The following is an 18027-nucleotide window of genomic DNA, read 5'->3' on the forward strand; positions in this document are numbered from 1 at the left end:
GAAGTGTGCTTCCTCCATCCTATCCACAAGTCAAATTTTACTCAGTGCATTTTTACAAAGGTGCCAAGGTATTTATTAACTTAATGGGGAAAGGATAATATTTTTAACAAATAGTGTTGAAAGAATTGGACATACATATGCAAATAAATGAATCTGAACCCTTACTTCACACTATACACAAAAATAAACTAAAAGTAAATCACACACCTAAATATGGGGCTAAAACTTTTTTTTATTTTATTTTACTTTAATAAAATAAAGTAATAAGCATACTAATAAGAAAATTGGACTGCCTTATTGTATATGCCTCATAGGGTTAGTTATAATGATAAACAAGATAAGCAAACAGCAGTAAATACATGTGCAGAACGTGCAGGTTTTTTACATAGGTATACTTGTGCCATGGTGGTTTGCTGCACCTATCACCTGAGTTTTAAGCCCTGCATGCATTAGCTATTTGCCCTGATGCTCTCCCTCCCCTGCCCCTACCCCACAGGCCCTGGTGTGTGTTGTTCCCCTCCCTGTATCCATGTATTCTCATTGTTCAACTCCCACTTATGAATGACAACATGCGATAGTAAAACTAAACTTCTAGAAATTTAGGATGAAAACTTAAAAGTTTTAAAACTGATAATATGATTTCATCAAAATAGGAAACTTTTTGCTTTTCAAATGACAGTTAAGAAAATGAAAAGTCAAGCCACTGACCTGGAGAAAGAATCTGCAATATCTGATAAAAGACTTACATGTCTAGATTATCTGAAGAACTCTCAAAACTCAATAATACAAAGATAAACAGCCCAATCACAGTACATGATGAGTATTAATAGGAAGGCCCTAGAAGAGACAGGTATACTTCTTGCCATTCACTAAAAATGCAATTTTCTTTCACAGCTATATTAATATATATATAGCACTCCCTATGCCATCAAATGCTTTTCCCTTTCTAACGTTTTAAGCAAATTGCTCTTCAAACTATAATACTCAATTCAAGCATCACCTTCTTAGAAAATTTATCCACCTGATTTAAGTAACATCAAAAGGTCTCTGCTTTGTGGAGATTATATATGGAATACAAACACGTATTTCTCTGTTAAAGCAGATATCACATTTTTTTACAATCGCATCTACTATACATCTGATTTTCTTACAAAAACACAAGTTCCTTGAAGGTAGAATCTTACTCTTAATTGGGGAAGTCATAGAGCCGAAAGCTGAGGCACTGACAAACCACAATGGAAATAATTAATTTTGATTTGTAAGAGTCTCACCTTTTCCTTGGGACATAATGTAGTATCAATGAAGCATCACATCTCAGAGCAATTATTGAACTTCTGCACTTTAAATCTCCACTAGTTTCCAACAGCAACTTCACAAATATGTTTTTTTCACACCAATAGCAATTTCGAAGACATCTGTCCTCATAAACTCTTCTTAAAGAGGTTAGACTTATTTTTAAACATTTGAGCATATTTTATCATGAAAGAACAGATTTTGCTGGGGGTGGTGGTTCACACCTATAATCCTAGCACTTTACGAGGCTGAGGTGGACAGATTGCTGGAGCTCAGGAGTTTAAGACTAGCCTGAGCAATATGATGAAACCCCTATCTCCACAAAACATACAAAAACTAGCTGGGCATGGTGGCACGTGCCTATGGTCCCAGCTACTTGGTAGGCTGAGGCAGGAGGATCACTTAAACCCGGGAGATGGAGGTTGCAGTGGGCCAAAATTGCACCACTGCATTCCAGCCTAGGTGACAGAGGAAGACTCTGTCTCCAAAGAAAAAAACAAGAACAGATTTTAAACAATTTTCAAATTAGTATGCTTTATTAGTAATAAGCATACTAATAAGATGCATGCAATATATGAATCCTCACTGTATGCAAAGCACTGTTGTAGGTACTACAGATAGGTGAAGATTAGAACAAAAATTTCTGCCCTTATACAACTTCAAGTTCTAGGGTAGCGACACAGACAACGAGTAATATAAATATATAGCATGTAAAATAGTGATGAGGAGACTAACAACATAGTTTATCGTCCAAGCTGGGCTTCTACTGAAAGTACAAAGAGGAGCTAAAAATAATTAATAGTTGTGAACAACACAAATAAACCAGACTGTCCCATGGCATACAATTACCCTAGAGTTAAGCACTAAAGGGAAAACAAAGCAAGGAAGGATAATGATATGCATTTGTGTGAGGGAGGGGGGTAGTAATGAAGCTCATATTTGAAGTTATATTTCAGTGAAGACCTGAAAGTGTTAAGGCGTAAACCGTGTAGATATCTGTACATTCCAGGAAAAGAGAATAACAAGTAGAAAAGTCCTGTGGCAGGAGCAAAACAAGTATGTTTCAAAAACAGCAAAGGAACTGGTGTGCTAGAGCAGAATGAGCCAGGGAAGAATGAAAGGGGGGTAAATGAAGAGAGAGAGAGTGGGTGCAGGGGGCTGAGTCACGTAGATTAATTTAGAGAGGGGGTGTGGGACCCAGATCAGGTAGGGCTTGTACATCATTGTAAGGACTCTGGCTTTGCTCTAAGACAGAAGTCACTGAAAAGAGACACTTGATCTGACTTACAATATCAGAATTCCTCTGGCTTCTTGTAGAGACTGAAGAGGAGCGACTGTGGAAACAGGCCACATCAGGAGGCTGTTGCAGTGATCCACATGAGAGATGTTGGTGACTTGGACCAGGATGGTAGCTGAAGAGGTGATGAGAGGTGGTCAAATTTTGGATACACCATGAATTTAGTCAGGAATTGCTGATGAACTGAATATGATGTATAAGAGCATGGGTGGGATTTGAGGTGAGGAGAGGAAGGAGGAAGAATCAGTTTAGTTTTCAACACATTCAGTTTGAGATGCCTATTAAGTTTCACATATGGAGATGTCAAGTAGGCAGTAGGATATGAGAGTCTAAAATTCTGAGGTTTAGAGGTCCAAGCTGGAGATAAAAATCTGGGCATTATCAGTGCAGGGAGGACAATCATTTACATGAGATTGGATGAGTTCCTCAAATACACAGAAAAGAGGTCTGAGGAGTAAACCTTTGGGAACACTAGAATTTAGAGGTCATAGAAGATAGAACTCCTACATGAAACTGAGAAGGAGCAGGCGGGGAGGTGGGAGGAAAACCAGGCAATATACTAGAAACCAAGGAGGCAGAGTTAAAAGGAGAGAGCAATCAACTGTGTCAAATGCTGCTGATAGATCTAATAAGATGAAGATGAAGACTGACCATTGGATCTCACAATGTGCATGTCTGGAGACCCTGCCAAGAGCAGTTTCTGTGGAGTATAGCATAGAAAAACCTGGTTGGAACAGGAGGGGAAAAAAGGAAAGTGAGTACAGAACACTTCCAAGGAATTTTCTGTGAAGAAGACAAGTAAGGATGACAGCTTGAGGGGATGACAGGCCAAGAGAATTTTGTTGTTGTTGTTGTTTGTTTTTTAAGATAAGAAAGATTCAGTGGAGAAAGACTGAGGATTCAGGAGAGACAAGTTCATGGGAGAACCTTTCTTCTCTTTAAGATTGCAGGGACACTTTATCAATGCAAACAAAAAGTAAAGTACAGAGTGTTCCGCTGTGTACTATAATGCAATGCATGTGCTCCTAAAACTTTAAAATTCTGCAAAATTGCACAGCAGCTAAGTAATTTTGAATTACCTTATTTGTATTCTTGAATTTTATGTTGAATTATACAAATTCAACATGTACAAAGAATTCAATTATTTAGAATTATAAATTCTAAATAATTTTGTAATTATACTTTTATTTTGACCTAAAAGTTCTTTAACATAGTGCTTAATTTTGAAATGTTTCAATTTTTCTCATTTAAACTATTATTCATTCCAATTTTATCTGCATAAGTTGAATTGTGTCCCCCAAAGATGTCAAAGTCCTTGCCCTCAGTACCTGTAAATGTGATCCTATTGTGGGGGTGTGGGGCAGTCAAATTGTAGATGTAATTAGTTAAAATGAGGTCATACTGGAGTAAGGTGGGCCCCAATCCAATGACTGATGTCTTTATAAAAAGGGGAAATGTGCGCACAGGAAAAACACCAGGTGAAAATTGGAGTTCTGCTACCACAAGCCAAGAACTACCAGAAGTTAGGAGAGAGGCTTGGAACAAATCTTTCCATAGAGCCTTCAGAGGGAGCAGGGCTCTGTGAACACTTGACCTCAAACTTCAATTCTCCAGAACTATGAGGTGATAAATTTCTGTTTATTGTTTATCATCCTTTGTAACAGCAGCTCTAGCAAACTAATATACTTACAGTAACAAGGCCTAAGGGAAAAATAGGTTTGGGGTGTACCACTTAAAATCAATACAACTTTGTGGCCAGAACACTCAACAGAAAAGGTCATTGGTACTTAGGAAACAACATGTGCACTGCCAGGCCAGAACTCCTCTAACTGGAGGCTGCGCCAGGTAATGTTAGAAATACACCATACATTGCCCTGGAAATGTTTATAATGCCTTGGTTAGGGCAAGACTGGGGGCTGAGATGAGGATGAAGCAAAGGTTTATGAATATGGGCAGATGGTGGGTAGATGTGGGGTGGAGTGCACAAAGAGTTCTCTGGTTGCTTCGGTCTTCTTGGCCAACTAGAAAGCAGGAACATCAGCTGTGAGCAACAACCAGAGAGGGAGTGTCAGGGTTTGAGACCAGGAGAGAGGGTATGAAACTATCTTGCAGAGTAAGGGAATGAATGGATCACTGCACAGCATCACTGCCCTCTTGAGACTTGCAGTGGTGACCTTTTTTAGTTACATTAAGCTGCCTGGGAATTGGCAGAGTTGGTCTGAACCAAGACAGTGACTCAGGTAAGTCAGTATAGCAAAGCTGGATGACAAGAACATTGACAACATGTACAAAGAATGAAACACAAAAGGAAGAGAAGTAAGGATGTGCAGGGCAGTGAAAACCTGAAAAGGTAGGAAGTGGTGGTCAGGAAGCAGAATGACTTGAGGCTGAAATTAGGAAGGAGCTGCAGTGGTTGGTAATGACAAGGATTCACATAAATACGACAGAGTTAAGACAGAAGATACACAGTATTATCCTAAGAGACAGATTATCCTTACTTTTAATGATGGAAGCAGCAAATGTTAGTGTTGGTCACTTGATTTGCTTTTTATTCTTTTGAGTTTAGCAACAAAGGCTTATATTTTAATCTGAATCCCCTGTTCTTAAGCTTTTTAGTGTTCTCATTGCACCAAATTCTAAATAATTTTGTAATTATACTTTTATTTTGACCTAAAAGTTCTTTAACATAGTGCTTAATTTTGAAATGTTTCATATTTTTCTCATTTAAACTATTATTCATTCCAATTTTATCTGCATTATAGTCAGAAAATGTGGCCCAGATGATTTGCACTTTTGGAAATTTGGCCTTTATTAGCTTAATACGTGCTCACTTTTTGTAAATGATTTTTGAGAACTGGGTTTGTAGGTGCCAACATTTATTAAATTAGCATTACTAGCAGTCTTGCCTAATTAACCTGTAAATGACTGCGATTAATATATTAGGACTCCTATTAATGTTTCTGTCCATTTTCCTTGCATTTCTAACACTTTATACATTTTCACATAATGTTATTCACCAGATACATGTTCACGAAGGTTTCATCTTTGTCATAAATGGTAGCCTTTACCAATGCAAATAAATATATGAAAGGAAAAAGAAAAATTACCTTAAGAAAACAGCAACTTGAACTTCTACCACAAATTCTCAGGTGACCTGGCACTTTGGAACCCACAACAGAACGAAAGCTGGCAAGCTCTACACTTTAATAGAAGACCCAAAGATTGCTTGATTTTCCAAAATATCCAATTGCCATCTCATTTGAAGTTTTGAAAACATTTTTTAAAATGTATGTTGCTCTGAAATACTTTACATATACTAATTGTAATTCTGTAGAAATATTTTCTGGGGTTGGAAGGAGACTTCCCTGAAGTGGGCAGGTTAACAAAAGTCATATTACATCATGTTTATAATATTTAATATGGTTGATAATTGCCATAAGCAGTGTTCAGTAATTCAGTATAGCCTGCCACTTTTAAGTACTAAAACACTGGTATCTATTTGCCATTATTCAGTAATAATCTAAATAATTTTGTCTCATCACATATGTAGTCATGCATGAAAAGTTTGAGCTGCCCAGTACTCTGATCATATTCCTCCCCCTTAAAAAAAAAAAAAAACTTCTGAAGGTGTATTCTTATTATCAGCTTTTTAAATGATCCTTTCCTTGGTCATTAGTATCAGTAATCGGTTTTCCCTACGGTTACTGGATTTCTCCCAGAACCAATTTGGGCCCCATCTACTTTCAAAAATTCCTGATGTAACTAACTTTTCACCAAGGGGAAATGGGACAGGTGGAGGTTAGGGGCTGGGGTAGAGAGACGCGCCATTGGATACATAAGGAGGCGGGTGTGGTAGGGACCAGAGTAGAAGGGAAGGGGCTCAGTCCTTAGTTTCCAGCTTTCCTGCCTTTTCAGGGCCAGACTCCCATCTCTGCTTGCCTTTTGTCTTCCAGAGTCATCTTTGTTTTGGGACTTGTCCACTCCTTCTCTAGGATAAAATTTATTTTCTCTGGACCTTCTTCCCCCAACATCTGACCTGCACAAACTCTAGCCAGAAAAGTTAAAAGAGAAAGTCCTAAACCATGGTCATCTCTCAAATAACCAGAGTAATGACCCTTTCCTTGGTCATTAGTATGAGTAATCAGATTTCCCTATAGTTGCTAATTACCTGGATTTCTCCCAGAATCAGTTTGGGATCTGGTGGCTGAGGGCCAAGTGGAGAAGAAAAGGCAACTGCAGTCCACTTTTATTTTATTTTAAAGGTTCAGAGGGTACACGTGCAGGTTTGTTACATAAATATATTACATAGTGGTGATGCCTGTGCACCACACTGTTTAATGCATCACTGGTATCAGTGTCTCAGTGTGACCCAAAATAAAAAAAAAAGGCAGCATGGCCATTTTACTCTGGTATTGCAACCAATAGCTACAGTAAAGCTGAAAATTGGTTAAAAATCTAACACCAATGAAAATTTAAATACCTAGGAATACATTTAACCAAGGAAGTGAACGATTTCTACAAGGAAACTACAAAACACTGATGAAAGAAATCAGAGAAGACACAAACAAATGAAAAAACATCCCATACTCATGGATCAGGATAAATATCATTAAAATGACGATACTGCCCAAAGCAATTCACAGGTTCAATGCAATTCTTATCAAACTACCAACATCATTTTTCACAGAATTAGGAAAGACTCCTAAAATTCATATGCAACCAAAAAAGAGCCTAAATAGCCAAAGCAATCCTAAGCAAAAGAACAAAGTTGGAGGCATCACATTACCTGACTTCAAGTTATACTACAAGGCTACAGTAACCAAAAGAGCGTACTATTGGTACAAAAATAGACACATAGATCAGTAAAACAGAATAGAGAACCCAGAAATAAAGCCATATGCCTACAACCAGTTGATCTTCAACAAGTGCTATGGAAAATGGCTAACCATATGCAGAAGAATGAAAATGGAGCCCTCTCTCTTACCATATACAAAAATTAACTCAAGATAGATTAAAGACTTAAATGTAAGACCTGAAACTATAAAATCCTCAAAGAAAACCTAGGAAAACTCTTCTGGACATTGGCCTAGGCAAAGAATTTATCACTAAGACTTCAAAATCAAATGCAGCAAAACAAAAATAGACAAATGCAGCTTAACTAAAAAGTATCTGCATAGAAGAAATAACAGAGTAAACAGACAACCTACAGTATGAGAGAAAGTATTAGTGAATTATGCATCCAACAAGACTAATATCCAGAATCTATGAGGAACTCAAATCAAAAAGAAAAAAACCAATGACATTCTTCATAGAAATAGAAAAAATAATCCTAAAATTTATATGGAACCACAAAAGATCCAGAATAGCCAAAGCTATCCTAAGTAAAAAGAACAAACCTAGAGAAATAACATTATCTGACTTCAAATTATATTACAGAGCTATAGTAGCCAAACAGCATGGCACTGCCACAAAAAACAGACACATACACCAATAATTGGGAGTAGAACAGAGAACCCAGAAACAAACCCACACACCTACAGTGCAGTCAAATTTCTTGAGCAATACCCCAAAAGTACAGGCAACCAAAGCAAAAATGGACAAATTGGATCACATCAAGTTAAAAAAACAAAGTCTCCCATCAAAGGAAAGCTCAAGACCTTATGATTTCATGGGCTGAATTCTACCAAACATTTAAAGAACTAAAACCAATCCTTCTCAAACTCTTTCAAAAATACTGAAGAGTATATTTCCACACTCACTGTATGAGGCCAGCATTACCCTGGTACCAAAACCAGACAAGGACACTATAACAAAAGAAAATTACAGGTCAATATTCCTGATGAACATTCGTGCAAAAATTCTCAAGAAAATACTAGCAAACTGACACCATTATCAAGTGAGGTTATCTCTGGGATGACAAGGATGGTTTAACATATGCACATCAACAAATATGATATACCACATTCACAGAATGAAGGACAAAAACCATATGATCATCTCAATGAACGCAGAAAAGGCATCTGACAAAATTCAACATCCTTTCATCATTAAAATTCTCACAAATTAAGATGGAATCCATCTCAACACAATAGAGGCCATATTCAATAAGCCCACAGCTAACATTATGTTCAAGCGAAAAGCTGAAAGCTTTTCCTCTAAGATCAGGAACAAGACCAGGATGCCCATTCATCCCACTTCCATTCAACATTGTGGCGGAAGTGCTAGATAAAGCAATTAGTAAAGTAAAACAAATAAAAGGCATCCAAATCAGAAAGGAAGAAGTTAAACTGTCTCTGTTTACAGATGACATGATCTTACATACTGAAACTGTAAAGATCCCACTTTAGAACTAATAAATAACTAATAGAACTAATAAATAAGCTGTTAGAACTAATAAATAAGCTCAGGAAAGTTGCAGGATACAAAATCAACATACAAAGTCAGTACTACTTCTATATGCTAACAATGAACTATGTGAAAAAGATATCAAGAAAACAATCACATCTACAATAGCCAAAAAGTACTTGGAAATAAATTGAACCAAGAAGGTAAAAGTCTATACACTGAAAACTGTAAAATACCAATGAAAGAAATTGAAGAAGACACAAATAAATGGATAGATACTCCATGTGCATGGACTGAATAATTAAAACTGTCAAACTGTTCATACTTCCCAAAGCAATCCATAGAATCAATACAATCCCTATCAAAATTCCAATGACATTTTGCACAGAAATAGAAAACAATCCTAAAATTCATAAAATCACACTCTCTGATTTCAAAATCAACTACAAAGCTATAGTAATCAAAACAGCGTGGTACTGGTATAAAAACAGACACGTAGACCAATGGAACAGATTAGAGAGCCTGAAAGTAAATCTACACATTACAGCTAACTCATTTTCAACAAAGGTGCCAAGAACACAAAATGGGGAAAGGGAACGTTCTTCAATTAATGATGCTTGGGGAACTGGATATTCACATACAGAAAAATGATACTAGACTCCTATCTCATTCCACATACGATAATCAACTCAAAATGGATTAGACTTAATCATAAGGCCTGAACCTGTAAAAACTGCTGGAAGAAAACATAGGGGAAAACCTTGATAACATTCATCTGGGCAATGATTTTGGGGATATGACCCTAAAAGCACAGGTAATACAAGCAAAAATAGACAAATGCAAGAGTTTGTTATCCACTGACCTTTTACTTTTAAATTTTTTACTTTTACTCTAGAATCCACAGCTTTGGTCTAGGGAAAATAAACTGATTCAGTCTAAGATGGGTGTACTTGGAAAATCTGGGAAAAAAATCCTATTTGGTCATTGCCTACCTGTATATCAAATATCCACGGAAGGCAAACAGAGTTGTCACACAATCAACTAACACATAAAATTATTTGAAAACCATAATCAAGAAGCATGATCCTTTATAAAGAAACTGCTCAAAAATACCATGCACACCAGGTCTATCCTTTTTGACATGGCTACACCTAAATCTGACATCAGACAAGAGAGGAACACAAACACAAGTATATCCTCTAGTTAAACTTCAGAGCACAATCCATGATTTTTCATGTGCAGATGAGATCCTGGGCCATCTTCTCCTAACCAAACAAGAAAAGCAACTCTGTGCACATAATACGTAAATCAATTTCTCCATCCTTGGACACTTCCAATCTCAAACTGGTACCTTCTCACAACTGGTCATACAAGCAGTTCTCCCTGAGTACAGAAAACAGTATTAATATATAGGAAATATGGTTAATTAGCAGGCCTAACGATGACACTGGTCATAGTTACAAAATTTCAGAATAAAAAGTGTGAAAATGAAAATTAATTTTCATTAATGCGAAGCATCCTGTGTCCAAGCTAGGAAGGCTGCAAATGAATGTAAAAACCTGCTAGGAGTCACAGCTTGGGCTCCAAGAGTGCAGTGTACAACTTCTTCCTGGGCCTTGTCCCTAGCCAGAACCCAAGGATGCTATATGCACAGGGAACTGTTAAAAAGAGGGTGGTCCCTTATGGCTTCTAAAGTCAAGGTGACTCCTATGTCCTTTTGTGCAGTCTGTGGGTACTGCCAAGATAATTCCCATAGAACTCTGCCTAAAGCCATCCTCTGGCATGCTGTCTTGCCTGCCCAATGTCCTTCAGAGCAAACTGGTAACAGAGGAGGCCCTTCCATGTTATGGGAGTTTGTGTAGCTGAACCCAACACCAGCTGTGATGGGTGCTGCCCTAGCATTCAGGAGTGTCTTCAGAGGCAACCCCATCCCACATTAGCACCAAATTGTCACAGCCATGACTATCACAAGAGTATGCGATTAGAACCAATGAAGGCAAACCTTTAAAAAATGGTTTAAAATCTTTAAAGACATCACTGAAGTTTAAGGCTGAGAATAGCAAATATACAGAGAAAGGCAGAGCGTTCATTCATTAAAAAATGGAACTTAACATTTTCCCCAAACTTAGCTATTACTAAGTAAAGGAGCAAGGCATCATGGTATAGAGGGGGAATTTTTCCCAGAAGCAAGGAAATGTGGCTCTCATTCTGGCTGTGCACCTAGCCGCTGTATGGCCTTGAATAAGGTGCTTCTCCCTACAGATGTCAGTGTCTTTATATGGAAGAGGATGGGTAGTGGGAGCAGGGGATGAAGGAAAGCGCAATTGAAGTATGGGAAAACATGAATTTAGAAAATGTTACATTAATAACAGCTGGAACAAAGAAAACACAAATTTGGCTTGTGTGTTTTAAATTGTAAAACCTGCAAACAAACACCTATGATTCTGGGCTTTTAAAGTGAGAACAAAAACAACTTCTTAAGTTTTTGCCTGTTGGTCTTAGTTAATAACGCTTCATTCAATTCTCAACATACCTGTTCGAAAACTCATCAGCCTCACAGCCTCTGTGTCAAACAAGTTCTATCTAACTAAACAGTACTTTCAGTTAACCCCAGGTAATGAAATGCTATGATCATTGACTCCATAATTCCATTGGTGGTAATCTAGTCTCAGGAAAAACCCTAAATAGTAGGAAGAAGTTTATGTAAACATAAACTGCTATTCTTTACTTACAATAGAGAAAAACTTTCAAAAACAAACCCACAAATTTTCATGCTATAGAAAGATAGGATTAAATAAAGACCAAAATCATTTCAGCTATGTTTTCAAAAAACCTATGACATAAAAAGAAAACAGAATACACAGAAATGTCAAGGGGGGACTGCAAATAGAACATCTTTTTTTCAAGTTTTCTAATTTTCTTAAATGAACATCCATTTTTATAATGAAAAACAGTTCAATTTAAGTTGCATTTCCACACATTTCTCAGCATCAAGTTCTGTAGTCAATCTTTTGCCATATCCTCTCCTAGTACGCTATAGCTAATATTAAACTATCAAAATAAATGTCAAATCAGGATGGTTTATGTTATTCTGAAATGAAACCACTCATAACAGAAAATTATCTGCAGAGGTAAGATTTAAATACTTTCATTTAATTAACAGAGCCTAACAACAGTTCTGACAACATAATGGGGTTGTTTTAAATACCTGTTAAATAATTACTTAATTTTTTGGCCTGTAATTCATATCTCAAAAGAGTTTTGTTTCTTCATCGTCCCTTGGGTAATTACCTAAAAATCCATATTCATACTTTCAAGACAAATGAAGATGCTTCAAGAGCAAATCATCCTGTTCTAATTTAACAGGAACATTTCATACCAATATATACTTACCATAATAAAGTTTGGGTGAAATGAGCACATACAGTATCTCAAGATGCTTACAAACCTTCAAATTAATATCTGAAGAATTTAAAGTTATGAAAAAAATTCAATCAAGGAACTTTTGTTATATTTTCAATGAACTTCTCAATTGTTTGCAGATCTATACTCCTTCCAAAGGGATTTTATGTTGTTTCCAGAAATATAAGAAGTTCTTGGAACATGCTAGTATATGTACAAGTAAACTTTACAAAATGTGAAAAGACCCATGATAACTTTAAAAGGTGTATTGTCTGAATCTCTGTGTCACCCCAAAATTGTTATGTTAAAATCTTAACCCCCTAGGTGATGGTATTAGGAGGTGGGGCCTTTGGGAGGTGAGTCTCATCATGATGAGATTAGTGCCATATTAAAGAGGCCCAAGGGAGCTCCTTGCCTCTTCTGCCACATGAGGGCATAGTGAAAAGGTGCCATTTATGAACCAGGACACAGCCCTTACCAGATACCAAATCTGCCAGCACCTTGATCTTTGACTACCCAGCCTCCAGAACTGGGAGAGATAAATTTCTGCTGTTTATAAGCTCCCCAGTCTGTGGCATTCTGTTATAGCAGCCCAAACATAGTTAGACAAAGAGTAACATGAAAAAAGTGCTCTGCCATAGTTTTAGAATCACTGTTTTAATATCATGAAATACAAGTACAAAACATTGTATAAGTATACTTTTTACTACACGGAGATGAACTAATACATTTATGTTTTTATCAGAATCTGTATCACCCAGCACTGACCAATGTACTAGTAGCTTTCCACAGGGATTTTTTTTTTTTAACTATTCCTATAAGGTTTTATCATGAGTAAAAAAGCTCACAACTCTTTTCAGCCATTGCAGATTTACATTTATCTTAATATTCCTGTTTAAGATGCTTTGGAGAACTGTTAAGAACTACAAAATCAACTTAGGAAGAGTTTTGAATGAGTAATTTTATTTCACGTTGGCCAAGATCTCCCTTATGTTGGCATTGCAAAGACACTGCACTTATCTGAGGTTAGAAAAAATGTTGTCTTAATAGCCCCCTTAACTGTGTAACAAGGCAAATTACCATTTCCTGAAATGTCCAGAATATCAGAGTAGATAGTTATTTGTTAAGCAGTGAGTTATGAAACCCCACTTATAGAAGACAATAGCAACAGAGGACCACTAAGTCCTAAATATACCAAAGAAAAACAAGTTAACAAATATTCAAACTGTCTGTCTCCTCTACCTCTAAAATGGTTTAACCACATCAAGTGAGAGTAACATGAGCCAATTAGAAAGGGAAATAGTAAACGTGCTAGTGTCCGACATTCAGCTTCCATAGCACGTCTCACAGTTTTCGGCCATTTCAGCTAAGAGTTTTCTTATGACAGGCAAAAATAATGATTAAAATACCATTAGCTTTGCTGAGAAATGTGGAAAAAAACTACAATGTCAAAATATTTGAAACTAATTTTGTTTTATAAATAAATAAAATGATGTTTATGTTTTCTTAAAATTCTTGCTGTTAAAACATTCAAAGTTATGTCAACCTGTAAGGATAAAGGAGTATTTAAGATAACATGTTTGGAAAATTTAACCACATTTTTAACTGCCAGCATTATGCTTTATTCTTGATAGAATCATCCTTGTTTCTTCTTTTTACATCCCAATTATAAACCCTAGCCATATTGACTTCTGTAGTAGTAAATTGCTCTCGAAGAAAATCAAGGTCTTCCTCAAGGGAATCAAGATTCTTTGTGGCAGTCGATAAATTCTTTTCCAACAATGCCTGCGTTCATCAACATCATATTCAAGCATTACATTAGCCCCCAACCACAGACACATTTTACCAGAAGGAGGAGCTGAAACTTTGCAATACAAGTTATCTGCCAGTAAGAATCTGGTCTCCATTGAGTTGATGGACTCTTTTATCTTCTGCATGTATTTTAGAATTTCCAAAGTCTGTTTAATTTCAGGAATCTGACCTTTTGGGCTTCTTTTCTTTTGAGCAAGTTTGAGTTCCATAAACTTATACTTCTGGTGCTGTTCATCCAGCTTCTTTAATACTGTATCTGCAGTCTCATTCCCAGGCTGCTTCATGAAGGAATCTACATCTTCCACAAACACGGCCTCAGGAATCCCCAGGTGGAGCCGCCGCCCATTCCCTGTGGCCATTTCTCCTTTACCACAACTGTCCTTAGCGGCCGCCATCTTGGGGATCTACTCCAATATATTTTGAAGTCATCTACATTGGTTGATTTTTGTATGTTGAATCACTCTTGGATTTTTGGGATAAATCCCATTTTGTTATGGTGCATAATCCGTTTTAGATGCTGCTGAGTTCATCTTGCTGGTATTTTGTTGAGGATTTTTGCATTATGTCCATATAGAATATAGTTCTGTAGTCTTCTTTTCTGGAAATATATTTTTTTCTGACTTTGGTATCAGAGTAATGCTGGCCTCATAGAATGAGTTACAAAGCGTTACTTTATGTTCTACATTTTGAAGTACGCTTTAAAAGATAGATGTTAATTTTTAAAACATTTGGCAGACCTTACCAGTGAAGCCATATACTTCTGGGTTTCTGTTGTTGTTCTTAGCAGTTTTTTGATTACTAATTCAATCTCTTTACTTGTAATAGCCTATTCAGGCTTTTATTTTCATTAGTCATTTTCGTAGTTTGTGTGTTTCCAGGAATTTATTCATTTTATCTAGGCTATCAAATTTATTTATGTTGTTCATAATATCCTCTTGTGATCTTTTTTATTTCAGTAAAGTCAGTAATATTATTCCCACTTTCATTTCTGGTAATAGTAATTTGTGTTTCCTCTATTTTCTTTAGTCATGACTTAACATTTGAGAATATTTTTGATCTTTCAATGAACCAACTTTTGGTTTCATTGATCCTCTATATTGTTTACTGCTCCTCAATTTTGTTGATCTCTTCTCTAATCTTTATTATTATTTTCTTTCTTCTTCTTGCACTGGATTTAGTTTTCTTTTTTCTAGGTCCTTAAGGTAAAAAGAAGTTAGCTTATTGGCTTGACATATTTTTCACCTTTTAAGGTAAGCATTCACATGTGTAAATTTCCCTGTCTGCATTTTTTCACTGTACTGCATAGGTTTTGTGTGCTTTCATTTTAATTCTTCTCAAAATGCTTGTCAATTTCTCTTGTTTTTTTCTACTTTGATCCATTAGGTTTTTAGGCGAGTATTGTTTATTTTCACAAATTTGTGAGTTTTTCTTCCATTATCAGTATCTAATTTCATTCAGAGAAAACACTGTGTATGATTTCAATTTTTAAAATGTATTGGCTGGCGGAGCAAGATGGCCGAATAGGAACAGCTCCAGNCAGCATTATGCTTTATTCTTGGTAGAATCATCCTTGTTTCTTCTTTTACATCCCAATTATAAACCCTGGCCATATCTGCAAGAATTGTCAAAGAAAATGCAAATGCAATTCTAAAGATAATGCATGCAATGACTAACTATTCACTCCACTTGCACAAAGAATCAAAGAAACAGGAATCACACATACACAAATACTGGTAACAAATAGTATTGTTAAGACATCCTGCTATAATGTCAATTGCTAGGAAAATACTGTAATTAAACTCTATCAAAACTAAGGACTCAAATCAACAATTGTTAACCAACTGTTTACCACAGTATTAGTCAACTGTCAACTAGTCAACTATGATATATTTAACAAATATGTACTAGACACTCTCAGTAGTTTCAAAGACAGTCCCTCATCCAAGAAATTTCAAAGATTGCTCAACCCATATCCTGCCATGTAATATTTATATCAGTACAATTATCAATAATTTTATCTCTTACCCTCCCTTTGGCTTAATAAGTTTGTTAAGCATCTACTGTGTTTCTGACTAGGTGCCGTACAAAGCCCTGAATAAGACAGGTGAAGTCCTTTCCCTCGTGGAGCTTAGACTCCAGTAGAATAGTCAATGTGACAGAGACTGTTCGCCCTAGCTCCCTCACTTGTCTGCACACCTTCCTTTCCTACCTTTTGCAGTACTAGCAATAACAAATGGCATTTAACTAAACTTGTAGGACTCATCTGAGAGGATTTCCTCTCTTTTGGCTCCTGTACCCATCTAAGTCACTGGATCTTGTTTTTTCTCTAACGTTTAATATCTTTTCCTTTCCACAAGCACCACTGTCCTAGACCCTCGTCATCTCACAGCTGGATGAAGTTTCCACATTACCCATCAGATGATGATGATCAGTACACTAGGCCCCAACAGGCCTGCCTTCCCTCACCCAACCATGAACACCTGCCACATGCTGCACACTGGAAAAGAAGAGAAAGTGCAGCTCCTACATTTGAAGAGCTCATGGTTTGGCAAGGAAAAACTAAGCAGTATGTGTTAAGCAAGCACACAAGAAACACCCTGAGGATCAGAAAATGTTCAGGAATGCTCTGATGCTTGAACTGAGATATTTAGAGTAAAAGGGTAAAAAAAGAGCACCTCCTGTAAATATGTGAAAGCCATTCCAGTTAGGAGGAAAAAAGGGTAGAAATACAAAGGGTGTGGCACATTTGGGGAGTGTGTACAATAACTGATTGGGGTTATATGGAACCTGGAATGCACTGGGGAAAGTCAAGAAGAGGTCAGTGGCATGAGGTGAGACAGGCTGGGGTCACTTCACAAGAGTGCCTATATGTATATCTTGTAAGTAACAAGGCACTGTTGAAATATTGTAACCAGAGGAATAAAAATGAGTGACTTAGTAAATTCATACTAGAGATAGTGGGCAGGACAGATGGAATGAAAGGAACCTAAAAATCTACTGAGTGCAGGTTTTGGAGTCCCAGAACGAGAACAGTAACGGTCAGAGAGATTTATGAGGGAAATTTGATGTGAATCTGGTGATTGATTTGTTATTGGTAGTGAGGAAGAGAGAAGTGTGAAAGGTGACTCCCGTGATTTTGTCTTGGGTGACTGTGACAGGAAGTAGGAGGAAAAGACAGGCCAGAGAAGAAAGGCAAAGAGCTTGCCTTCCCTCTTGACCAGAATACCCCACTCCCATCTCTTCTCTCTGCTGATCCTTAAATCCTATGCTGCCTTTAAAAAAGCAGCCTAACTTTTATCTTCTCAACAAAGCCTTCTTTGAACTAACTCCAGCCTACATCTATCTTTCCCAAAGTTTAAATTGCCTTGGTGTTGCATATGTTACCTTACTTATAGTTTGCTATGAATTATCATTCAGCTGTTTTACATGTACAGTTCTAACAAACAGAGAAAGACACTGCCACTCTTTTCTAAAATTGATTTTCATGCCCCATATGGCTTAACACAGTTGCAGGAACATAGAAGACCCTCAACAAATGCTTGTGAAATTAAACTATTTAAACAGTTACAAAGCTGTCTTGGGAAAATATTTGGAAGAAAAATACTCATTCACCTATGTGAATTTGCTGTTTCCACATCACATTTCAAAGTCACTAATCTATCATCTACAAACTTATTTAAGTACTAGTTCCAAATATCTTATTTATTATCTTATAAAATCTATAACCTTATGTTAGCCTAAAAAGGAAATTCTTCCCACTAAAGCAATGTAAGAAAGAATGTGGGAGGTCTTTTGCATTCTAATTTTTTTTAGTTCTAGGGTACATGTGCAGGATGTGCAGGTTTGTCACAAAGGTAAACGTGTGCTGTGTGGTTTGC

The 18027-nt window shown here is 36.7% G+C and overlaps 2 protein-coding genes across 2 annotated transcripts in view; both read right to left on the reverse strand.

Annotated features, from left to right (window-relative positions):
* Positions 1–12975: 12975 nt before the first annotated feature.
* On the reverse strand, positions 12976–14547 carry LOC108540747 (prefoldin subunit 3-like). The gene is given in 2 exon segments (XM_017889931.1): positions 12976–14127; positions 14130–14547. Coding segments are annotated over 2 exon segments (591 nt in total). The 5' UTR covers positions 14545–14547; the 3' UTR covers positions 12976–13951.
* Positions 14548–15627: 1080 nt separating this feature from the next.
* LOC108540745 (prefoldin subunit 3-like) overlaps positions 15628–18027 on the reverse strand; it is a 22043-nt gene continuing 19643 nt past the window's right edge. Inside the window, 1 exon segment of the mRNA XM_017889930.1 lies at positions 15628–15761. Coding sequence (XP_017745419.1) covers positions 15628–15761 — 134 coding nt within the window.

This window comes from Rhinopithecus bieti, unplaced genomic scaffold, assembly GCF_001698545.2.
Source record: "Rhinopithecus bieti isolate Rb0 unplaced genomic scaffold, ASM169854v2 scaffold_20096, whole genome shotgun sequence".
NCBI classification, from domain to species: domain Eukaryota; kingdom Metazoa; phylum Chordata; class Mammalia; order Primates; family Cercopithecidae; genus Rhinopithecus; species Rhinopithecus bieti.